Below are 25616 nucleotides of genomic sequence, written 5' to 3' on the forward strand. Positions count from 1 at the left end.
GTGCCTTCGTCTGCTCCTCACTTGCCCTCACCTCCCAAACATCTAGTCAGGTGGCAGATCTCGTCTCTGTGCCCACAACATAGCCCAAATTCACCTCATTCCCTGCACACTTAGCCACGGCCCTAGTTCAGGCTCCTGCATCTCTTGCCTGGACTATTCTATTTTTCTATGGTACTGACTCTCAGATTTACCTGTCCTGGCCCTGTCTCTCTGCTGACCTCCAGGTGCCTCTCAGGCTCTCAAATTGGATGTCCAGTAGACATCTTAAACTCAGTATTTCCCAGCAAGAACTTAGCACTTTCCTCCTAACCCTTCCCACCCTCCTACTGTCCATATTGCCATCCTCCCATCTCTGAGACTTCTTGAGCTTCTCATTATCTCTTGACCCCCATGTCCAGTATGGTGCTAAGGTCAGTTTCCCCTTTGTGGCATCCTCAGATACACTCTCGTCTGACACTGCTGCCACCCTGATGGGACCCTCATCACCTCACACCTGGACCACTGCAGTAGCTGCCAGGGGTGGCAGGAAGGAGGGGGCGGGCGGGGTCCTGTCTGGTCCAAGGCTCTTCCCTCTGCACTCCATCCTTCCTTTAGCCACCAAAGCTGGGTGTGTATGTGTTCATAGAAGACTGAGACCTCTGGTGTGAGCACTGCTGAGCCCTTTTCAGGGCTGTTTGCCACCTTTGGTGTTCCCCTGACAGCCAGCTCTCAGCCCGGGCCCCAAGAAGCTGTTGGATGCACTGCAGCCACAGTCTGGTAAACCATTTCTAAGCCAGGTTGAGGAAAACCAAGGGGCCCCAGATCCATCAGTGCATTCGACTTTCATTGGTGAAGGCTTCCCGCAGCAGAAGGGGTGGAAAGCAGCAGTTTGTTCGAGCAGCCAGGAAGGTGACTGAAGCAGGCACCGTGGAGCTCTTAGAGCTTGGGGAGACACAGAAACACCAAGGCCATCACCAGGTGTTTTGACTTTTGTCCTGCCCCTGGACTTTGATGACTCTGGAAGAGAGTGAGGCCAACAGCTTAGTGCACCTCTGCATCACTTAAATCCAGTCTGTGTGCAAGTCAAAACTCATCACCCATGCCATTTGACCATTCTACCCTTCTCACAGTCCTGTGGCGACAGGCAGGTGATGCAGCAGCAGGTGTGGAGACACTGGGGGCTATGGTCACAACCCTGCACACAGGTGGCCCAGGCCACAGGGTCGGCATGGGATTCTGTAGCCTCCTGGGTGTCTGAGTAGCCTTTTTTTGGGACCCCCATTGCTCACTTTTTTTTTTGCTTTTTGGAGGGCAGTTGGGGTTAAATGTCTTGCCCAAGGTTACACGGCTAGTTTATGTGTGTGTGTGTGTTAAGTGTCTGAGGCTGGATCCGAAGGCAGGTCCTTCTGACTCCAGGGCTGGTTCTCTGTTCCATTGCTCACTTTCTAACATGAGGAAGGGGCTACAAAAGTGCCCTAAGAATTGTCTGCTTCACCCAACCCTAGTCTGCTTACCGTGGAAGTCGGAGCTGCACATGTGTCTTTTGGGAGTGGCCACAATGAAGAGGGGCATAGGTTTTACAATCAAAACTAATCCAGTTGGGGCGGCTAGGTGGCACAGTGAATAGAGCACTGGCCCTGGAGTCAGGAGAACCTGAGTTCAAATCCGTTCCCAGACATTTAACACAAAAACTAGCTGTGTGACCTTGGGCAAGTCACTTAACCCCAAATGCCCTCCCAAAAAAACCCAGAAAACTAATCTAGTCAACAAGCTCATATGCTTCCTCAAAGGAATGCACAACAGGTTCATGACAGTGTGATTGCCACTTATAGAAAAATGCCACACCATCATCCTCAGTGCCTCTGTCCCCACCATGATGGGCCCTGATGAGGTCAAAGAAGAATTTTATGCAGACCTGGAGACCCTCATTATCAGTGTGCCGAAAGAGGCCAAGCTTCTAATTCTGGGCGACTTTAGTGTCAGAAGAGGCACAGACTATGAGACATGGCAGTGAGTCCTTGAGAGGAATAGAGTCAGAAACAGCAAGAGCGGTGGTCCCTTACTGCTGAAGACGTGAGCATCTCGTGACCTTCTCATCACCAGCACTGTCTTCTGTTTCCCTAAGCGCAATAAAACCCTGTGGGTGCACCCCTCACAGCTAACGTTTGCATTAAATAGACTGTGTCGTTGTAAGGAGAAGAGACAGGGTGTGAGAGTGATGAAGGCAGTGTGTGACACCGAGTGCTGGACTGATTGTAGACTTAACTTCTCCAAACTAAACATGAACATTTAACAAAAGCAGTGGCCCCTGAGGTAAGACAACCACCCGAGACTTAATTATGTGTCAATGGCTTGGAGCTCTTCTCTGATCAGGAACAGTTTGTTGCTGACTTGGAGGGGAAGCTGAGCCAACACATGGTTGGCAACGATGGAGCAGAGGAGTGGCAGCCTTCAGAGGTCTGGCATAGGGCACTGCATCTGCTCATCTGGGCCAGAACACTCACAGACATCCAGATTGGTTTGATGCAAATGATGAGGAAATTCAGAAGCTACTAAAAATGAGAACTCCACTCTCTACGCAGTCTGTGTTTAACTCCATCAAAAGCAAAGTGCAAGTGAAGCTTAGGGAGACGCAGGATTCTTGGCTCAGTGAGAAGGCAGGTGAAATGCAGTTTTATGCTGATAGTAACAATCCAAGTGCTTTTATGCGATCCTGAAGGCTATTTATGGGCCAAAGACCTGTGGTGCGTCTCAGCTACTCAGAGCTGCTGGAGCCCATTGACAGTGATCAGGACAGTCCTGGAGAGCCGGGCTGAGCCCTTCCAGCGTGTTCTCAGCAGACCTTCATCAGCCAGTGCTGAGGCACCTCAGGTCAAAGTCAGTCCCTCTCCAGCCACATTTTCACTGAAGAATAGGTTTTGAATGCCATTAGGCTCCTCTTTGTGTGTCAGTGTGCCTGGTGGGGATTCTATTCCAGCTGAGATTTAGAAGGCAGAGGGCCACTGCTCATACAAAAGCTGAATGAAATCTTCCAGGTTATATGGCAAGGGAAGGTTATCCCCTACGAGTTCAAGGCTGCCTCTATAAAGGGAAGGGAAATAGGTTGTTCTGTAGGAGCCCTGCCTGGAGTAACGGGGGCGGGGGGGGGCGTGTGTCTCTCTCTTAGTCATTGCTAGCAAGATCCTGTAAGCTTCTTGCCATGGTCCTCCTGAATAGGCAGATCTTTCACCTGGAAGATGGTTATCTCCATGTCAAAGCCAGTGTGGCTTCAGAAAGGGCTGACGAACGGTCCATATGGTGTTTACTGCCCAACAGCTCCAGGAGTAGAGCAGATGTCTGTGCGTGACATTCGTAGATCTGACCACGGCCTTTGGTACGGTCAGTTGTGACAGCTTGTGGAAGATCATGGCAAAATTTGCTTGCCAGGAGAAGTTCATCCGTGTTTTACACCAGTTTCACAATAGCATGCTTGCCTGGATTCTAGGTAATAAGTGAAGCAGGGCTGTTTTAGCATGATGTTTTCAGCAGTGTTATCAAAAGCCTTCAGAGAGGATAAAAAGGACTTCAAGGTCAGCTACCCCACTGATGGCAAATTCTTCAGCTTGAAAAGGCTACAAGCCAAGACCAAAGTGGAGGGACTGTTGGTGCAGCGTTTTCTATTTGTGGATGATTGCACACTCAGTGCAGCCTCTGAGACCTGACCGAAAACCACTGAACAGCTTCCCGACTCCAGGTCCAAAGTGCTATTCATCGTGGCCATGGAACGGCCTCATCCTGAGCTCTGGTATACTTCTCCCAAATCTCTGCTTGCCAGAACTCTCTGCAGCTTCAGTTCCCTCGTCTTTGGAAAGATGGCATGATGAATGTGAAGTCAGTGTCATAAGGCCTGGGTTGGCCTTCCTTCTCTGCTCCGTACTTTTAACAATCCCAGTTCTGAAGGGAGGAACAAAGCAGGACATTGGAATGGGAGCCACATAGCAGGGCTGGCATTTGTCTGACTCTGGTCTTTTGAGGAGGCTGCCCGTTTATTCAGGACAGAATAAATGTCAAATAAAGATAATGAAAACCTTCCTGACTTTCCAACAAGTATTGTTATTTCCTAGATTGAGCTTGTTTATGACCTTGTCAGTGCTTGGCCAGAGCGTCAGGAGAGAGGCCAGAGACCAGAGATATGACCGGGGAGGAGAGGAGGAAGAGGGCCCTGAGGGAGCACAGGGAGGGGGCGGGGATGGGAATGCCCACTGGCTGGGCAGACATCTTGGCCTGTGGCCTGGCTGGGAGGGCTTGAAGCTAGGCTGGCTCCTAGCCCCTTGGCACCTCTCAGACTGACATCTCCCCAAAAGTCTGGGATGTCATTTGCCTGAAGAGGAGGGATTGGTTTCTCTTGAGAGGCAGGGATGTGTGGAAAGAATGATGCTTGTTTCTCTGGCAGCCAGGGGCCCAGCTTGGAGTCAGGAAAGCCCCAGTTTGCATCCTGCCTCAGATGCTGACTGGCTCTGTGACCCTGGACTTCACTGATGATTTCCTCAGTGTCCTCATATGTAAAATGGAAGAAAGAGGGAAAGCAGTAAGCATTCATTAAGCACCCACTGCATGCTAGGCACAGAGTTGAATGCTTTACAGCTGTTTTCTCATCTGAATCTCCAACAAGCCCAAGAAGCAAGTGTTCTTGTCCTCACCCTTACGTGCCCCTCCATCCAGAAGAGCCAAGTGTTCAGCAAGCATTCTGTGGAGAGGGGCTGGGTGATGGGACTTGCCCAGAGTCACACCACCCCCAAGTGTCCAAGGCCGGGCTTCCGGTCTGCTTGGTTTCACGAGTTCCTTTTTCTTACCCAGATGCTAACCCCGAGGTAACGATGGCCTTGCTTCGCTGGGTCTACACCGATGACTTGGAGCTCAAGGAAGATGATGTCTTCTTAACGGAACTGATGAGGCTGGCAAACCGCTTCCAGCTGCAGCTCCTGCGCGAAAGGTGAGTCCCAGGGGCCCCGAGGCCCAGTGGTGGCCAGGGAAGCCTGGCCAGGAGTGTTGGAGGTCATGGCTTTTTCTCTTTTTTCCTGTGAACTTGGTGCGAGCACACAAGCAACACGTGAGCATTGCAGTGCACAGAGATCAGAAAGAGGTAGTGTCTATCAGTAGTGAGCGTCCATTCTTGAATTCATTCTTCTCTAAGAAATCGATGCCTAGTGTGACCAGATGGGAGCGAGAGAGCCCTGCTTGTCGTGCCCCCTCCATGCTTTCATCTGCTCCCTGCTCTGTTGCTACAGTTTTTCTTTCTTCTTGTCAGCTGAGAGCAGAGTCATCTAGAAGTTCGTTAAGTCGGTCAGCAGCAGGGAGAGCTGAGAAGGGCGGTCCCACGTCCCTGTGTGCCCGTAAGTCACATAGTCTGGAGGATGCCAACGGGGGAGCGTGGAAATGGTAGCTGCTGCTTGGCCAGCACCGAGGCAGCTTCCAGATTACCGGCTGGAGAATACCCCTTCCCTTCCTTGTGTCCCTCCCTGGGTCTGACTGGCTTTCTGCTTAGCACTGCTGGACTGGGTTCAAATGGTGGTGCACACCACCAGCGTCACCTGAATCAGTCAGGTCTCTGTGAGGCACCACTCCCTGGTCAAAGAAGGTGGGGCCTGAGCTGCATGTAAAAGGGAGAGGACTCAGAAGTGGAGGAAGAGGCCAGGAAGAGGGCTCAAAAAGTCACTCACTTTTCCTACAAGCAGGAGGGAGTCCCTGAGGGCAGTGCAGTAGAGGAGTGACCTGGTCAGATCTGCCCTTCTGTAGCCCTACTGGGACTTGGCTAGACTGGTGGCAAGGGGACCTAGTAGGAAGCTGCTGACGGCGTGGTGGCAGACGTACCCGGGGTCTGCATTCTGGGGGTGAGAGCTGCATAAACAATGAGGCTTGGTACCTGGGCAAGTGTCTGCTGAGAGGGTACTCTGGGGTGAAGGGCCTGGGACTCTGGAAGGATTCCCTGAGAAGCAGAGAAGAAGGGGAGATGCAGGAAGGACACACTGAGTTAGTCAAAGGTGTTTCTGGGACGTGGAGTCTGAACTAACAGGAAAACCTCCTGAGCCGGAGAACTGTCCCAGCGCCACGTGGGCAGCGGGTGGGACGGGCCAGACCGGTGTGCGAGCAGAGTCTGGAAGGCCCCTCGGCCGGGATGTCAGAGAACGATGCCGCCGGGAGTGCCCCGCTCCCCGATTCTCTGTGGCCTCCCTCTGGACGTAGTTGGGACAGCAGAGCAGTCATTTGGCACGAGTGACGTGTAAGGAGAACATGAGCCTGGCCTTCTGCTGTCGGAGGAGCGAATGAGGCTTTGGGCTAACAGTCGGAGCTCTGCGCTCCTGTTCTGGCCACCCATCATTACTTGGCCTGATCTTTTTATTTTTTCAAAATGAGAAAGGTTTCTTTTTCCTTCCTCCTCGCTCAGCTCCCCCAGGGTCCCCTGGCTGCTTCTTGGTCAGGAGGCGGGGATGGTTCTTGGTCATTGATCCAGCCAGTGTTCATGCATCTCACAGAGTCCCTTTTCCTCTGGTATGCTGTTGTCATAGAGAACAAGGGACACTGTGCTGTGCCCTTGACAAACATCACTGAGTTATAAGATGTCCTTCCCAACAGGTCTGGGACATAGATCCCCATTTTACAGTTGAGGAAACTGAGGCAGTCAGAGGTGAAGTATCTGAGGCTGGATTTGAATTCGGGCCTCCCAGCACTCTGTGCACTGTGGCACCCCCAGCTTCCCAGTGTAAGCTGTTCACCGGCTCTCCTTGCTTCCTTCTGCATCAGTCCCTACCAGTTTTCAGAGATGCTCCATCGATCTTGTGCCATTCTCTGTGTTTGGTGCCCTCATGGAAAGAGATGCCATCAGTGTGTTTGTACGTGTGGGTCCCTTTGGGGGTAGAAGGGAGGCCTTTCTTAGGGGCACGGCTTCAGATTGCTTTCAAGAACTTGGCCAATCCCCAGCTCCACTGACAGTCAGCAAATGACCCTGTTTTCCTGCAGTCCCCACAGCGCTGGTCACTGTCCTCTTTGGTGGACTTTGCCAGGTGGTTGGGGGCGTTGGGGTGGACCTGCAGAGAGTTGCTTTAAATTGCATTTCTCTAATCATTGGTGATTAGGGCATCTTATGTTTTCTGTTGTTCAGTCGTGTCTGACGCTCTGTGGCCTCCCATTTGGGGTTTTCTTGGCAGAGATACTGGTGTAGTTTGCCATTTCCTTCTCTGGTTCAATTTATAGATGGGGAAACTGAGGCAAACAGAGTGAAGTGACTTGCCCAGGGTCATCCAGCTAATAAGTGTCTGAAGCTAGATTTGAACTCAGATCTTCCTCACTCCAAGCCCAGCATTGCATCACCTCGCTGCCCCATTATGTTTTCTAGTTCTCTCAGATAATTTTCTGGCGTGTAGTTTTGGCGTTGACCTTAGGTAGATTAATTTAGGTAGTATTGTCATTTTCATTCTATTGGCGTGTCCCCTCCTATGGGCAGTTCGTATTCACCAGTTATTTAGTTCCATCTTTAGTTGTGGGGGAGCCAAAATGGCAGAGTGGAGAAAGCTAAGCTTTCCTCACATTCTGTTCCAAACAACTTGAGAATAAATCCTCAGACCAAATTCTGGAGCGTCAGAGCCACCAGTAAGTCAAAGGGATGACATAGGAAGTAGGAAAGAAAAATGCATGGCCCTGGGAAGGAGGCTGGCCTAGAGCCTGCGTGGACCAAGCACCAGCACTCGGATGAGGGGGGAGAGGCGGGAGCAGCAGAGACGCCTAGGGCTCAGAGAGATCACAGGGTACCCTCCACTGCCTATGCCCACGTCAGGGTCATCGTTGAAGGGCAGAGAGGAGTGCCTTCAGTCAGGAGGGAGGGCAATGTCCTTTCCAGGGACCAGGGACCCTGAGGAACCGAGGGAAGAGGGGCCCTAAGGAGCCCAAGGTATCCATTCCAATTCCAGGGGACCAGGAGCCCGTCCTAGGTAAGGACCAGAAGAGCGGTGACCACACCTGTCCCTGGTTCACGCTGCTTTGGAAACACTGGAAACAGCCGTGCAAGAAAGCCTGAAGCTCAGGGCAATTCTTGCTCATGTGCTTCACCCAGGAGTAGAAGCCGACTCTTCCCCCCCATTTCTTAATTTTAGACAAATACTAAAGCTTAAATACGTAATAGGAAAAGAAAAAGATACGTGTCATAGACTGATATATAAAATAAGAAAAGGGAAAAAAAAACCACGTCGTGTGCACAGCAGAGCATGGGAGGAGATTCGGAATATATAGCCATAGCTTCCCATTTCATGAAAGCCTAGGGGCGGCTGGGTGGCACTGGCCCTGGAGTCAGGAGGACCTGAGTTCAAATCTTGCCTCAGACACTTGACACACTTAGTAGCCGTGTGACCTTGGGCAAGTCACTATTGCCCTCCAAAAAAAAACCAAACTAGTTCAAGAAAGCCTATATATTAGATACTGCCAAACTGTCCATCTTTGCTTCCTTGTAGGTTTTCTCTTGTTCTCCACTGTACGCATTTTACTTTGTTCTCTTTTCCCCCTTCCACCCTCTCTTCCCACCAGGCTACAAGTAAGCAGGGATATACTTATATATAGATACATGTGTACACGTGCATACATATATAAGCACAGACTTTCCCTAAGAGACTCTGCTCCTGATCTTTACTTTTGTTTGTCTGCATCTCTTTTCCTCTCTCCTGACTCCTCTATTTTATTTCTGCTCCCTACCTTGCCCTCCTATGACTTCACTTACCCACCTCCACAGCCCCTCTGTACCCTCTCATTCCCACGAATCGGAGCACCCTCTGTAGAGCCCTCCTTTATCCTCTCCCCTTTCAGGCTACTCTAGATGCATATGCCCTTTTCCCTCTTGAACCCACTCCCAGTGGAAGCAGGCTTCCAGAGCTGACAGTCCCCTCCGATTTCTCCGTGGGCTCTTCTTCTCATGCCTCATTTATAGAAGGTCATTACTCTTTTGAAGTCATGTTATGCTCAGGTCTGCCCCAGTCTTTCTTATAAGCTGCCTAATTACGGAGAACAATCTTAGACATAGGTCTTATCTATCCTTATTGAGTGCCTTGTAATTGGTCATTGGAATGTACCTTATATTTGCCTTGGCTGTTGTATATCAGATCTTCTATGAAGTTCAGGTTTTCATTTTTTTTTTAAACAAAGTCTTGAAAGTCTGACAGTTCATTAAATGTTCATGTTTTTTTTTTTTCATTCAGAATTATACTTAGCCCTGTTGGATATGATATTTTCGACCAAAAGCCCAATTCTTTTGCTCTTCCATATATAGTGTTCTAAGACCTGCTATCTTTTAGGGTTACCACTGCTAAGTCTTGTGTGATTCTAATTGTGGTACCACCATTTATAAATTGGGTTTTGTTTCCTTGTTGCTTGTAATATTTTGTCCTTGAGCTTGGGGTTTTGGAATTTAACTATAATATTCCTGTGAGTTTTCCTCATAGGATCTCTTTCAGATGGTGATTGGCAGATTTTTTCCATTTCTACTTTCCCCTCATGCTTTAATGATTCAGAACATTTTTCTTTAAATCTGCCTTGCATTATTATATCAAGATTCTTTTTTGATTATAAATTTCAGGTAGTCTGATTATTCTTATGTTTTCTCTTCTTGATCAGTTGCTTTTCTTGTGAGATGTTTCATATTCTGTTCTGTTTTTTCATTCTTTTTATTTTCCTTTTTGATTTCTTGATCTTTTATAACTTTGCTGACTTCCTCTTGCTCAATCCTGATTGTCAGGGAGTCATTTTCTTAAGATTCTGGAGCTCCTTTTCTAATTGGTTGACTTTCTTTTCATAATCTTCTTATTTTTCTTTTTAGTTTTTCCTCAGTCTCTCTCATTTGATTTCTAAAATCTTTTTTAAGTTCTACAATGAGTTCTTTTTAGGCAGACGACCATTTGATGTTACCCTTTGTAGTAGAAGAGGGTTTTTTTGCTTCAGTATCCTCCTCTGAAGACAAGCCCTGGTTTTCTCTATTCCCATAGTAGTGCTCTGTGATTAGATTCTTTCTCCTTTGCCTGTGCCTTTTTTTTGGGTGGGGGGAGGTATGTAAATAGTTTAGCTTTTATAATTACCTCTAGTCCTGGGCTATGGGGTATGGTGCCTCAGGCCTCAGAACCTCTTCAGTTCTCCCCTCTGACCTTGAACTCAAAGCAGGACCTCCAGCTTCCTGTAAGTGCCCACAGCCAGTGGCATCCAGCCCCACTGCTTCTGAACTCACTGGGCCTGTGCTGGTTCCTTCTCCCTCTACCATATCTGGGCACGGCAGCTGGGTCTGGCCTTCCTTGTCAGCAGAGGTTCCCTGTAATCTTCCCTAGCCCAGATGCCCAATTCCCCTCACTGTCCTGAGGGTAAAAGTTCCTGTGGCTAAGGCCAAGGCTTGCTGCTTGTTGTTTAAGTGGTACCTAGCCCGGAGGTGTTTTCTTTACCGTGAGGGAAACCTCCTCCTGGACTTTTCCTTCAGATCTTCCCCGATGTTCCAGGAGGACCCCTGTTCTTTCCCTACTCATATTTAATTTCACTGCTCTATGTTTGACCTGAGGTGCTAGTTTATCTCTTTTGTGGAGGAAAATCTTGAGAGCTTCAGATTTTCTAACTTACTCTGCCATCTTCCCAGAAGAATCCTCTTGAGAAAGTTAAAGTCAAGAAATGGGTTACAGCAACCAAAACCCCTGACCGTAAAATGAACTGTGGTGACAGAGAAGACCAAGACACAAACTCAGAAGACAACAATGACGAAGTAGTGTGAGCAAAGCCTAAAACATGTGAATTCTCTATAAGCTCAATAAGAATTCTTAGATGAAATGAAAAACTTATTTTCAAAATAAAATTGAGTGGTAAAATTGGAGGAAGAAATGAGAACAGTGCAAAAAAAATTATGAAAAGACCATTAACAGTTTGGTAGAGAAATAACTCTTTAAAAAGCAGAATTGACCAAATGGAAAAAGAGGTACAAAAGCTCACTCAACAAAATAATTCCTTAAAAATTAGAATTGGGCAAATGGAAGCTAATTGCTGCATGAGACATTAAGAAACAATAAAGCAAAGTCAAAAGAATGAAAAAATAGAAGAAAATGTGAAATATCTTATTGGAAAAACAACTGACCTGGAAAACAAATCAAAGAGAAATAATTTAGGAATTATTAGACTGTCAGCCGTGATCAAAGAAAAAACCTAGACATCATATTTCAAGAAATTATCAAAGAAAACTGCTCTGATATCCTAGAACCAGAAGGTAAAACAGAAATTGAAAGAATTCACCAATTAGCACCTGAAGGAGATCTCAAAATAAAAACTCCTGGGAACATTATAGCCAAATTCCAGAGCTCCCAGCTAAAAGAGAAAATACTTTAGACTTCCAGAAAGCAATCATTCAGATATGATGGAGCCACAGGAAAGATCACAAAAGATCTAGCAGCTACCACCTTAAAGGAGCAGAAGGCTTGGAATAGGATATTCCAGAAGGCAAAGGAGTTGGATTACAACTAAGGATAACTTACCCAGCAAAACTAAGAAAAATCCTTCAAGGGAAGAAAAATGGATATGTAATGGGATAGAGAACTTTCAAACCTTCCTGATGGAAAGACCAGAGCTGAATAGAAAATCTGACTTTCAAATATATGACTCAAGAGAAACATGAAAAGATAAACATGAAAGAAAAATCCTAAGGGACTCAATAAGGTCAAACTGTTTGTCTTCCACCATGGGAAGGTGATACACGTGTCTTCTAATAACTATCATTATGAGGACAATTTGGAGGATTCTACACAGAAAGAGGATGTGGAAGTGAGTCCTTTATTTTGGGATGATGAAAAAATGAGGTATACCCTGGAGAAGAGAGAAGGGAGAGAAAAGAGGGGGGAAATTCTTTCAAATAAATTAGACTGCGAAGAGGAGCTTTTACAGTGAAGGGGGCAGTGGTGTCAGGGTGGGCAGTGCCTGAATATCCAAACCAAATTGGTAATAGGAGGGGAAGAGGATCAGAGAAAGATGGGAGGGCAGATAGAAGAAGGCAGTGATCAGAAGCCAAACAAACTAAGAGGAGGGACCAAATAAAAAGAGAAGGAAGAATATAGGGTAGAGGAAAATGCACAATTACTGATCACGACTGAATGTGAAAGAGATAAAGGAGATAGCAGAATGGATGACATAGGGTAAGTCTGGAATCTGGCCTTGGTTCTTTCTCGTGAGAAAGGGCACAGCCCTGTTTGCTCAAGGGGAGTGAGCCAGGGAGTGCAAATTGGGGGATCCTCACCTGGCCCACTCCCCTGTCCAGTCTCACCGTTGGTCAGTGAGGTAGGCCCACAATCTCAAGCTAATCGGTGCAAAGCAATCTCAGTCCTTCATTACCCCGTCAGAAGGAAACATCCTTCAGTCCCTTACTTGTGCACCTGTGCACATCAGATTTGGAGGGGAATGGGAAGTGTTGTTTCCTTTCAGTTTCATTACCTCATTCTGGGGCCTGTGGAAACTTAACCCTTTGTTATCTCTCACAATAAGAAACCAGAGTCCAACAATGTGCTGTGTACAAGAGACATGCTTGAAAGAAAAAGACGCACAGAATTAAAATAAAGGGCTGGAGCAGAATCTAATATGTATCAGGCTGAAGTAAAAAAGGCAAGGATAGGAATCCTGATCTCGGACAAACAAAAGCAGAAATAGAGCTGATTAAAAGAGGGTAATCAGGGAATCTACATCATGCTAAGAAAAACCATGAACAATAAAGTAATATCAATACTCAGCATCTATACACCAAATAGCACAACATCTAGATGCTTAAAGGAAAAGTTAAATGAGTTAGAGAAGAAAACAGATAGTAAAAGTTTACTAGTGGAGGACCTCAAATTTCCCCTCTCAGAGCTAGACAAATCTAACCATTAAATAAGTAAGAGAGAAGTCAAGAAGATGAATGGAATCTTAGAGAATCTGGAGAAAATTGAATGGGAAGAGAAAGGAGTATACTCACCTGTACATTGTACCTTCACAAAAATTGACTGTGTATTAGGCATAAAAACCTAATAACCAAATGCTAAAAAGCAGTATTAAATGCCTCCTTTTCACACTGTAATGCAATAAAATTACATTTAATAAAGGCCAGTGAAAGCATAGATTAAAAGCTAATTGGAAACTAAATAATCTAACTCTAAAGAATGAGTGGGTCAAAGAACAAATCATAGAAACAATAGTTTCATTAAAGAGAATGACAATGGTGAGACAACATTCCAAAATTTGTGGAAGGCAGCCAAGGCAGTAGTTAGGGGAACATCTGTATCTCTAAATGCATATGACAGTAAAAGAAAGAAAGAGCATATCAATGAATTGTGCATGTAAAAAACTAGAACAAATTAAAAATTCCCAGTGAAACACCAAAATGAACATCTTGAGAACCAAAGGAGAGATTAGTAAAATTGAAAGTAAAAAAAAAAAACAACAACAAGCAAAGCAATATTTAACTAATAAATAAAACTAGGAGCTGATTTATGAAAAAAAAACAAAACAAAATAGGATAAGCCATTGTTAATTTTCTTTAAAAAAAAAAAGAAGAAAATGACATTGCTAATGTCAAAAAGGAAAAGAGTAAATGCAATATACAATCAATGAAAGTTGAAATTCACACAATTATTAGGATTTATTTTGCCCAATTATATACATGACAATCTAAGTGAAATGTTGTATATCTACAAAATATAAACTGCCCAGAATAATAGAAGATGAAATCGAATACTTAAATAACCTGATCTTAGAAAAAGAAATTGAACTTGCCATTAATGAACTCCGTAAAACAAATAAACAAACAAACATCCCCAGGACCAGATAGATTCAGAAGTGAATTCTGCCAAACATTTAAGAAAAAGTTAATCCTAGTACTATACAGACTATTTGAAAAAACAGGTAAAGAAAGAGGAGTCCTACCAAATTCATTTTATGACACAAATATAATTTTGATACCTAAACCAAGGAAAACAAAAGCAGAAAGAAAACTGTAGATTTATTTTCTTAGTATATATGTAAAAAATGTAAATAAAATTCTCACAAGGAGATTACAGCAACATAACACAAAGAGTTTATGACAAAACAAGAGATGGAGGGGATTTTGGAAAGTAAAATAGATAATTTTGATTACACAAATTTAAAAGGCTTTTGCACAAACAAAATTAATGCAGCCAAAAATTATAAGAAATACATGAAGTGAGAAAAACGTTTTGCAGCAAGTTTCTTCAATAAAGGCTTCATTTCTCAACTACATAGGAAACTGAGCCAAATTTATAAAAGAGCCATTCTACAGTTGGTAAAGGGTCAAAGGCTATGAATAGACAGTTTTCAGAAGAAAAATATCAAGAGTTAATCGTCACATAAAAAAATGCTCTAAATGTCTATTGACTAGAGAAATGCAAATTAAAACAATTCTGAGATGCCCTTTCAGACCTATTAGATTGGCTAATGCGACAGAAAAGGAAAAAGACAAATACCGGAAGGCATGTGGGAAAATTGGGACACTAGTGCACTGCTGGTGGAGTTGTGGTGTGGACAGCCATTCTGAAGAGCAGTTTGGACCTACACCCAAAGGGCTGTGAAACTACACGCGCTTGGACGGAGCAGTGCCGCTACTAGGGCTGTGTCCCAAAGGAGTCAAAGGACAGGGAAAAGGACCCACATGTACAGAAGTATTTGTGGCGGCAAAGAACTGGGAATTAGGGGATACCCATTAATTGGGAATGACTGAACAAGTTGTGGTATATGATTGTGATGGAATACTGTTGTGCTGTCAGAAATGACGAGCAGGTGAACTTAGGGAAAGCCTGGGAAGACCTCCATGAACTGATTCAGAGAGCAGTGGGCAGGACCAGGACAGCATCGTGGAGAGCGACAGCAGTGTCATAACAATAAGTGATTAAGACAGGGACAAAGGACCCATGACTGAGGGACTCAGTACAGATGGAAGTATGGTTTTTAAAAACTTTATTTTTATTATTTCATTTTGTTTTGCAGCATGGCTAATATGGAAATGTTTTGCATGACCTCTCATGTATAATCAACATCAAATTGCTTCCAAGGGAAGATTGGGAAAGAGGGAGAGAATTTGGAACTCAAAATTCTTTTTGAAAAAAGATTGTTAAAGCTTTTTACATATAATTAGGAAATATTTAAAGAAATCAATAAGAATATTTTTTAAATAAAAAGAACGTTTTGGAATTGTATGTATTTCTTGGTCTATAGACTCCCAAGCGTTTTACGCAGTCTGTAGTTATTTTAAGTGCAGTTTCCCTTTCTGGCTCTCCCTGCCGGTTTTCTGGATTATAGCCAGAATTGCTTCTTTTCGCCTCTCTTAGTCCTTCACCTTCTTTTTCCTAACTTGTTCCCATAGCTAGCATCTCTAGCGCTCTCTAAGACAGTGGTGAATGGTGGACGACTGCTTCACCGAGGCTCCACCGTCACCACAAGGCTGATAGCTCATCCCCATGGCCTAGCATGCTGGCTCTGTGATCAAATGCCTGCTTCTTCTCTGCCTAGGTGTGAGAAAGGAGTCATGTCCTTAGTAAATGTGAGGAATTGCATCCGCTTCTACCAAACTGCAGAGGAATTGAATGCTGCCACTTTGATGAACTATTGTGCAGAAATCATTGCCAGCCACTGGGTGAGTTCTGCTTCCCCTTTCTCCTTTGTGTGGTGCTTTGGGAGGCCGGTGGGGCAGGGGTGGCGGTGAACAGGCAGCTCCTTCTGTCTAGGAGTGGAGGAAGGAAGAGCCTTTGTTAAGCACTTTGGGCCTAGGTACCAAAGGGGCTCTCACAACTGTCCCTTCCTGTCATCTGGGCATTCCTCTTGTGGTAGGAGATGTTCTGGGCAGGGTGCTTGTCAGAGTTAGTGTGGCCTGCGGAGCCACTGTGATGCAGGGTTCACTTGGTGCTTAAGCCCAGGTTTAGCGGGGAGAAAAATGACCCTGAGTCAAGATGAGGCTTCTCCTGAGGCCTTCTATAGATTTGTAATCCCCAGCTTCTTTCAGGAGAGTCATCATCTTCTACTCTGTCTCCTGCTAAGGGCCTTCCCCCTCCCCCATGCCCCACCTCCCTCTCTTTTTGGCTTCCTTTTGTGTGGTCTCCCTCCTTTGGCTGTAAGCTCCTTGAGGGCAGGGACTATCAGCATTTTGTTTGCATTTGTATCCCTTGTGTTTAACCCAGTTGCTTAATGACTGAGGGAGGTACGGGGAGAGGGCCAGCTCTGTGGAGACATGTGGAGTGTTGGCCTTAGGGTGTGGGAAGGGGAGCTTTTATATATGCATATGCATTTAACCCTAACCATAAATATATACACATGCACATTTATAATAGATACACACCTACACCCACATCTTTACACATAGACACAGCTTCTCTATTTATAGTTATAAAATGTATAAAACTATTTCATACATATTTATGTACATATAAAACTTTGTATGTAAGAACACATACACTCACATAGAATAAGCCTGGGAAGGTTGGTTGGGGGCAGACTTTGAAGGGCATTTGATGGCCAGCAGTCAATGGAGTCTTTTGACTAGGAGAGCAGCAGCACTTTGGGAGAGTTCTTTGCACCCTGAGTTGAGGGGGAGGGGAGTGGAGAGCTGAGAGGCATGGATGAGAGAGGATGAGGATGTCTGCTCGAGTGGCAGCTGCAGTAGGAGACAGCTGGTAGAGATGGGAAGAGCTGGAAAGAGAGTTTTGGTGACTACGAGCAATGGGGAACCTCAGAAAAGGCAGTATAGTTTGGGGGGAAGGGAATGGGTTTTCTTTGAGAGGCCCATCAGACGTCCTGTTTGGCATGCGTAATTGGCAGTTGGTGATGCCAGGGCTCCATGGGTCAGTCTGGGAATTGTCCACCAGTTGAGTGAGTTGAGACTGATAAGGTCCCCAGGGGAGAGGCAGGGCAGGGCGCCCAGGCCATCCTTACTTGGATCTGCCTCTTCCCTTAAAGAATTTCTGCTCAGCCACAGAACCCAACCTTTGTGTTGTCTTGCACTTCCCTTCCCATCCTGAGCTCCTCTGGTGCCCCCTTTCTCATCCTTGGTTTTCTGGTCTCTGCCGTGGGAGTAGGGACAGTAGCTGCCTCTGACCCCTGTCGTGGTGGCTGTGTGAGGAAATGCTTGTTAAATGTTCCCTGGGATGTGACAGGACAGTGTCCTGCTGTTACAGTCTTTTTTTTTTTTTGCCTTTTGGAGGACAGTTGGGGTTAAGTAACTTGCCCAAGGTTACACGGCTAGTTTTTTTGTGTGGGTGTTAAGTGTCCGATCCTCCTGACTCCGGGGCCAGCGCTTTAGTCACTGCGCCACCTAGCTGCCCCTCTTTTACAGTCTTTCTGCATTGTCTGTCTTGGCCTCCTTCTTTTAAAAGTCTCATCTGGTAGGTGAGCTCCCTGTGCAGCTACATCTGGGTCATTAAAAACCTGCTGCCTTCCATCCTCATTGTAATTGTTTCTATCTGTGTCTTTAGAATTTGTGTCCTGAGACTTTCTACTTTCTGGCTAAGGGAGAGCTAAAGGCAGGGAAGGAAGCAAAGGACAGCCCAGAGGGTTGGTTTAAATTTGCTTGGGGGGGAATCACTGAGAAAGCATTTATTAATGCCTACTGTGTGTCATGGGCTGTGATGGTGCTTGCATTCTACTGGGAAAGTCAGCCCAGCCAGAGGAGGGGCGGCCCAGGAAGGGAATTCTGTTTGGGTACTCACAGCGATGACAAGTTCGTCTACAGGGCAGTCCACTGATGAGACTGTTCTAGGAGCAGTGGCCTAGGGCAAGGAGTGGAAAAGGGGTGGGGAAGGGTAGCTGGAAGGGGCACAATGACAGGCACATCATGCCCCTTAACAGGAGAGTCTGACTGGATGGCATGGGAAGGGAACCAGAAGTCTGGGTGTGGCAGTTTTCACTTCAGTTGGCCACCATGCAAGACAGCTATGCCCCTTCCTGGGAATCAGGGCAGTGCTAGGCTTCCTGGGGGGGGGGGTGTGTGTGGAGAAGAGGCAGGTGCTGTGTCCAGCTGGACAGCATGCAAAGTGATGAAGCCCTTGGAATTTACATCGGACCCAGGCTGCCTTTGCTGACCTGCCCTCTGTCACAGATTGTAAGGCAAAGGGGCCACTTCTCCCCAAGGTTCCCATCATGGCCAATCCAACAGCCAGCACTTCCTTGGTGGTGAGAGTAATGTCTAGGATGAAAGACACCCCACCCCATCCCCAAGTAGGTTCCTGTGCCTTTGGATGGGCGGAATTGTCCAAAAGGCTTTCTCCTCAGAGTCTACCTCTGGGCTTATGGACATCAGAAGCATCTTGCCTTGAGGGTCTCCGGGCAGGAACAGGGCGCTGGCCATCGGGGTCTCTTCAGCAGGCACATGGGTTCCCCCCCACAGGATGACCTGAGCAAGGAGGACTTCAGTAGCCTGAGTGCCCAGCTGCTGTACCAGATGATCCGGTCCAAGACTCAGCACCCGCTTCACAAAGCCATCCGGCTGGAGCGCGAGGATGTCGTCTTCCTGTACCTCATTGAGATGGATGCCCAGGTGCTGAGTGCAAGTGCCTGAGCTGAGGATCAGAGGCGAGAAGGGGGAGGTGGGGCAGAGGGCCCCCCAGGGAAACTGGTGCTGGGCGGGATGGCACACATGCATACACATACACACACTTTAGATTGTAAAGCCTGTCTGTCGGAAGGAATTAGAGGCGAGAGTGGTCAAGTTTCTTTGAAGCAGAGCCAGCCCCTGGAATTGGTGCCGTGTCCCTGATGAATGAATGCTCACCCACTGAACTGTTTGTAATAGCTACCCTTGAAGCTGAATGAGCTGGATCCCAATGGAGATCTCGCTTTAGATCTCGCCCTTTCTCGAAGACTGGAAAGCATTGCCAGCACCCTGGTGAGCCACGGGGCAGATGTAGACATGGTGGACCAGCGCGGGTGGAGCCTGCTGCATAAAGCCATCCAAAGAGGTGAGACTGGGCGGGCGGGCAGGCGGCACCATCCCTGGGAGGAGTGCCAGCCCTGTCCTGGGCTCTTCAGCTCTGCAGTCAGGGGGTGGTGGACCACGGACTTGTCTGGTAGACAAAAACCAGTGTTGTCAGAGCAGCCCGAGCGGCTTGCGTTCTCCACATCTGCCGGTGGAGAGGGAGACCACATGGGAGGAGTTAGCGATGGCCCTAGGACTCAGCTTTGGGGCTCCTGTGAGGCCCCGCTTAACCCTGTGCTAGGTCAGAGCAACGGCTGTTGTGGTGTGCAGTGGCTTAACATGAAAATTCTCCTCATCAGTGGGGTGACAGTGACTGGAGCGCTGGGCTCAGAGGCTGGCCTCAGACCCTAGCTGAGTGACCCTGGGCGAGTTCTTGGAATCTCTACCTTCCTCTACGTCCCCCTCCCCTCTTCTCCCTTTTCCCTGCTCTGTCCATATTGAGTGAAATACATTTGTAGATGTGTGTGTGTGTGTGTGTGTGTGTGTGTGTGTGTGTGTGTTCGTGTTCCTTCTCACCAGGGATACTTTCAAGTCCTCTGGTCACTCAAGGTCAGTTCTGCTGGGTGTGCTTTGCTGGGCTCTCACAGAGGATCCTTTGCCTTGGGGAGGTCACGCTGCACTCCCAGCCCTCTCCTCTGGAGCATGGTGGCTGCTGCCTTGTAGGGGTCCTACCTGGAGCTCCCCAGGGCTCCAGTCGGTGCTTTCTGGATGCTGACCTGGTAGCTCTGGGCTTGGGCTGGCGCGCTGCAGGGAGTTTTCATTCTGGAGCTTCTCTCAGAAAATAACTGGAATGCCCTGCGGGCTCTCAGGGATCTGGGCAGTTTTCTTCCAAGCCATCCTGGTACAGGAAGCCCAGAGGTTCTTGTCATGGTCATGGCCTCTTAAACTTCTTCTTAGTCTGTTTTCCACATCAGTCGTTTCTGCCGTGAGCTCTGAGAATGTCCTTCTGCTCCTGCAGCCTTTGGCTGTTCTAGAGTTTCTTGCTGCCTCACAGTCACTGGCTCCCAGCTGGTCCATCCCGATTTCTGGGCAGTCTGCTGCTTGGACAAGGGCTGTGCCTGCTGCACCCAGACACTCATGCCTTCCCCCTTCCTCCTTCTCGGCTCTCGCTGCTTCTCCCGTTTTTCCTCTAGCGCTTCCATTTCATCTCTCGCAGGGCGTTTAGGGCGCTTTGCCCGTGGATGCTTTGGAACCCTTCCCTTCCTCTGTGTCTGCGCTGCCACCACAGTAACCCTTCATGTTGTTGAGACTTTGTGTGTTTGCCGATTCTTCCGGCCTGCAGCCCGATTCTAGACTTGACGTTAGGGCCCTGCTGCCCTTTTGGAGTCAAAGTCTGAGCTGGTCTTGTTGCTGCTTGATCAGGTGTGAGGTCATTCAAGGATCTCAGAGTCACAGGGGCAGCTGTAAGCCTTCGGTGCTCCCAGGGGGTCTGACCTGGGGCAAAGTCTGATCTGATCACAGCCTCCTTGGTCTGAACTCTGCAGGTTTCAGACCTGAGTGTGGTCCAGAGCGGCAGAACTGAAGGCTCCCCTTTGGTGTGGGACGCCTGCCCCGGTCATCTTCCTGCAGGCTGGGCTGTACGATGGGAATGAGACCCCGCTCTGTGCCTAGATCTGAGGGGCGGCTTCTGAACGCCCTCCTTCCTCGGCCTGTCTCCTTCCTTGGCCCGTCACCCACGGCTTTCCTCCCTGGCCACACCACCTCCACTGCGGGACCCCTTCTTGCTCCCCTCTGGACTGGTGGTGCGTGGCCCAGCTCCCATCAACACCTGTCCCCATTGCAGTGTCCCAGGATGGAGAGGGGACCTGGCCTCTCCTGGGCACTGATCACAGACGCCCTGGTCTCGGTGCTGCTGTCGCTCTGGGCTGGGGCTGCATTGGGGCCGGGGGGCCGGTGCATTGGTCAGATCTGTTGGATGAAGGGGTGTGTGGCCATGCAGGTCCTGCTCCACCCTCATGGCTCCCCTCTCATCTAAGAGAGCTTAGTGCCTGTGAGGTAAAACCCCACTAACCTGCGCTGACCCCGCCCGGCCTCCTCCCTCAGACCTTGTCTGCTCTCATGGCCTCTTATTGTACCTTCAAGATCTCTCTCCTCTGCCCATGCCCTCACCGCAGTGGAGACCCTCCTCTCCTCGTGCTGGGACCACCGCAGTAGCCGGTGGAACTGGGGACCGGCCTGCCTCAGTCTCTCCCCACTCCACCAAAGGAATTTTCCTAACATGCAGGGAGATCTGCTACTCACCAAAGCCCAGTGGCACCCTTTCCCTTCTAGGAGCAGATGCCAAGCTCTCAGGCTGGCACTCGGGCCTCCCCCCGGCACCACGTCTTTCGTTGCTCCTGGAGTGCCACACTCCAAAGCCTGGGCCTTTCCGCTCCCCGTCCCCTCCCTCGGTTCTCCCCCCGCACCCTCTGCTGCCGGGCATCTCACCCGTTTGGCTGGGCACTCGGCCTCCATTCCACCTGTGAGGCGTAGGAGGGGCTTCTCCGCCAACTGTGTGGAGTGTCACTAACTCTTTTGGCCCCGTGTGGTCTCAATGGGTGTTTCTCTCATGAGTGCTGGTCATTGTTCCTTTCCCATCTTCTGCCCTGTACCTTTTGAACACTCTTTTCTTGAGTTGAGACTTCTGTGGCTCCTCCCCAGACCTGGCCTATGGGTGACTTCTCTGTGGCCGGGGTAGGCTGAGGAGTGTGGACATCGACAGGATTCTTCCCCGGGGGGGAGGGGGGTTGGCCAGAGTCAGAGGTCCCCGGAGAATCCTGTGCCCGGGCAGGCCCTGGCAGCATTCCCACAGCGGGGCCCAGGTGGTGAGGGTGCTGAATCAGCTAGCCCAGGGGGAGGGCTTCTCTGAGGTCAGATTGGGGAGTGAAATCACTGGAGAGTTTGGCATCTGATGGAGTCGATTCTTGGCGGACCTTCCAGCAGGTGTCTCTGCTCCTCTAACTTAGGGGGTGCAGCCCAACTGCATCCACCTTGCTCTATGTGATGGCCCTTTGGCCCTGTGCTCTCTCCATCATTGCCTTCAGGGAACCAGCCTGGAAACCCCTGAGGTCAATGAATTGTTTATTCTGCTAGAATATGGCGGGAGTGTGCCTGCTAGCTCTAGGCACCCCCCAGCAAAGATCAGAAAATGTGCCAGAAGGCCCAGTGAGGGAGAGAACAAGAACTGGAACTCTGGTGTCCAGCCTGAGGCTGCAGGCATGTGGCCATTCTCAGCGGTAACATGTGCCCCACCAGTCCCCCAGGACTGAGCCCAGGCCTAAGAATCTGGCCTTAGCCACGGCGTCCCGCATCTTTCACGCCCAGGCACCTCGCCCAGTCTAGAAACTGAGGCTGAGATGGAAGGAAACAGAAGAAAGTGCCAGACACAGAGAGCCAACATTCCCATCCTTGCTCTAGCCCTGGGAGCTCTTGATGAAGGTGGAGTGACTTGCCCAGGGTCACACAGCTGTAAGTGTCTCAGGCCAGATTTGAACTATGTCTTCCTGACTCTAGGCCCAGGGCTTGGTGCATAGGGGTGCTGCCTACCTGCCTTAAGTGTCATCCCCAGGATTGTGTCTGCTGGTGGGGCATGAGAATGTTCCTGGATGAGGGGTCCTTGAGTAGGGCCTTGAAGCTAGGGCGGTATTTTAGGAGGAGCTGAGTGTGTTCTGCAGGGAAGGACACAGGAGGTGATGGGGTGTCCCTGGGGTTAGGCAGAGCACAGTTTGCATTCCAAGTCCCTTGGGAGAAGGATGTGGAATGTAGGGACCAAAGGCTGGGGGCAGGCCGTGGGGCCTCGAGGGCTTATTGGGCACGATCAGGGGTACGAAGGGCCCTCTGTGAACCTAGGCCTCTCCCTTTTTTTGGGGGGGGGGTCTTTATTAATTTGTTTACTTTTAGTTTACAAGATTCATTACCACAATTCCTTGCGTTTTCAAATTTTCTCTCCCTTCATCCCCTTCCCGCCCATGGCGGCATACAATCAAGTATAGTATCTGCAATTCTTTCACATTAGGCATTAATCGGGTTATAAAGAAGGGTTGTATCAGATGGAATGAACAATGGGAAAGAGGAAATAAAACCAAACAAGAAAACGAAAAAGGGCAGGTAGTTTGCTTCAATCTGGGTTCAATCTCAGTTCTTTCTCTGGATGCCCATATTTCTCTCCATCATGAGTCTTTTGGGATTGACTTATGACTCTGGATTGCTGAGAAGAGTCCAGTCTATCAAAGTTGGTCATCACACATATGTTGTATCTGTAATTGGGTACAAACCGTCCTGGCTCTGTTCTTCTCACTCAGCATCAGTTCGTATAAGCCTCTCCAGGTAAATATGAAGACCGTCTGCTCCTCGTTTCTTATTGCACAGTAGTATTCCATAACATACATATACCACAACTTGTTCAGCCATTCCCCAATTGATGGGCACCCCCTCAATTTCCAATTCTTTGCTACCACAAAAAGAGCTGCTATAAACATTTTTGTACATATGGGTCTTTTTCCCACTTCTGTGATCTCTTTGGGATACAACCCTAGGAGTGGTATTGCTGGGTCAAAGGGTATGCACTTATTTATAGCCCTTTGGGCATAGTTCCAGATTGCTCTCCAGAATGGTTGAATCAGTTCACAAATCCACCAGCAATGCATTAGTGTTCCAATTTGCCCACATCCTCTCCAGCATTTGTCATTTTCCTGTTTTGTCATTTTAGCCAATCTGACTGATGAGATGTGGTACCTCAGAGTTGTTTTGATTTGCATTTCTCAATAGTGATTTAGAGCATTTTTTCATGTGCTTATAAATATCTTTAGTTTCTTCCTCTGTAAACTGCCTGTTCATATCCTTTGATCATTTTTCAGTTGGGGAGTGGTTTGTATCCTTATAGATTTGACTCATTCCTCTGTATATTTTAGAAACGAGTCCTTTATCAGAGACATAGGTTGTAAAAATTCTTTCCCAATTTTTCATTTCCCTCTTAATCTTGGTAACATTGGCTTTGTTTGTACAGAAACTTCAATTTCATGTAATCAAAATTATCCATTTTGCATTTTATAATACTCTCTAATTCTTGTTTGGTCATAAAGTCTTTCCCTCTCCACAAGTCTGATAGGTAAACTATTCCTTGTTTTCTGAGACTGCTTACAGTATAAAACTTTACACCTAGATCATGCACCCATTTAGACTTGATTTTGGTATATGGTGTTAGATGATGGTCTATGCTCAGTTTCTGCCATACTATAATCCAGTTTTCCCAGTAGTTTTTGTCAGATGGTGAGTTCTTATCCCAAAACCAGGGTCTTGGGGTTTATCAAACAGTAGATTACTATAGTCGTTGACTTCTGAATCTCGTGTGCCTAATCTATTCCATTGATCCACTCCTCTATTCCTCAGTCAGTACCAAGCAGTTCTGATGACTGCTGCTTTATAATACAGATTAAAGCCTGCTATGGCTGGGCCACCTTCCCTAGCATTTCTTTTCATTAATTCACTTGATATTTTGGACCCTTTGTTCTTCCAAATGAATTTTGTTACGATTTTTTCTAGCTCTATAAAGTAGTTTTTTGGTAGATTTATTGGTATGGCACTAAATATATAGTTTAATTTAGGTAAAATTGTAATTTTTATTATATTAGCTCATCTAGCCACGAGCAATTGATGTCTTTCCAATTAGTTACAGCTGACTTTATTTGTGTGGAAAGTGTTTTGTAGTTGTGTTCATATAGGTCCTGGGTTTGTTTGGCAGGTAGATTGGGCCTCTCCCTTTTGTAAGCCGTTAATGGAAAGGTTTGTCAGTGTGTGTGTGTGCCAGCCCCGGGTGGTACCCTGCAGCTCAGGGCTGTCTTAGAAGGGCTGCTCCTAGGGGGATGGCCTCAGGGCCCCAGGCCAGGGGGCGCTCATTAACTCAGGCCGTGCAGGGGTTCTTGGAAAACTCAAGAGATCTGCCAGTCTCAGCTCCCCTTTTTACAGAGCAGGAAACTGAGGCCCAGAGGGAGGTGGGATTCCACACTTTCCTGCACTGCCTTGCTTCCTGCCTTTCTTCTGGGGGTTGGGCCTCCCAGGCTTTGGGGAAGATTCTCAAATCCAAGGCTTAAGCTCTGACTTAAGGCTGTGCTCTGGGGCACTCCCAGGAACTCCTGGCCAGGCTCAGTCCCTTCCTCCAGCCCTCTGCCTAGGACTGAGCCAGGAGCTGCCCAGGGCCCAAGGAGAAGGATCCCCATGCAGCTTAGGCTGATCAAGCCCCCAGCTTCTGTTGAGCTGCTGCTGTGTGCCCGGCTCTGTGCTGGGGAGCCACGGCACTGTCTGTGAACATTTTCCTGAAGTCTGCAGTGGTAGAGGAGGGTCCTTTAAGTGAGAGTCTCTTAGTGACCCCTAGGCCATATGGGGAGGGGGTGAGAGGAGAGAATGCCCCTGCCCTCTTCGCCCTCTCCTGGAATAATGCCTGCTGTACCTGCTGCCTGCATCGCCTCCTCCCCACCTCTGGCCGCTCTGCGGGCAGTGCAGTCCTGGGGGCCTCCTGTCCAGGAATGCCTCCTCAGCCCTTTGTGTGTCTGTGCATGTGTGTGTGCACGTGAGTGAGTGTGCACATGTGCGTGTGTGTGCACACATTGTGAAGGTGATGGTGTATGTGTTTGCACGCACATGTGAGAGACGTGTCATGTTTTCCTGAATGGCCTCCTTG

At 48.0% G+C, this 25616-nt stretch overlaps 1 protein-coding gene across 1 annotated transcript in view; it reads left to right on the forward strand.

The window, feature by feature from the left end:
* Positions 1-25616, forward strand: part of ANKFY1 (ankyrin repeat and FYVE domain containing 1) — a 75229-nt gene that overhangs the window by 23045 nt on the left and 26568 nt on the right. Inside the window, exons 4-7 of the mRNA XM_069083255.1 lie at positions 4816-4951; positions 15508-15631; positions 18374-18523; positions 18779-18944. Coding sequence (XP_068939356.1) covers positions 4816-4951; positions 15508-15631; positions 18374-18523; positions 18779-18944 — 576 coding nt within the window. The remainder of the gene's footprint in view (positions 1-4815; positions 4952-15507; positions 15632-18373; positions 18524-18778; positions 18945-25616) is intronic.

The sequence above is a fragment of the Petaurus breviceps genome, unplaced genomic scaffold (genome assembly GCF_028583685.1).
Source record: "Petaurus breviceps papuanus isolate PSGF00001 unplaced genomic scaffold, PetGlider_PUasm1.0 173, whole genome shotgun sequence".
Classification (NCBI taxonomy): domain Eukaryota; kingdom Metazoa; phylum Chordata; class Mammalia; order Diprotodontia; family Petauridae; genus Petaurus; species Petaurus breviceps.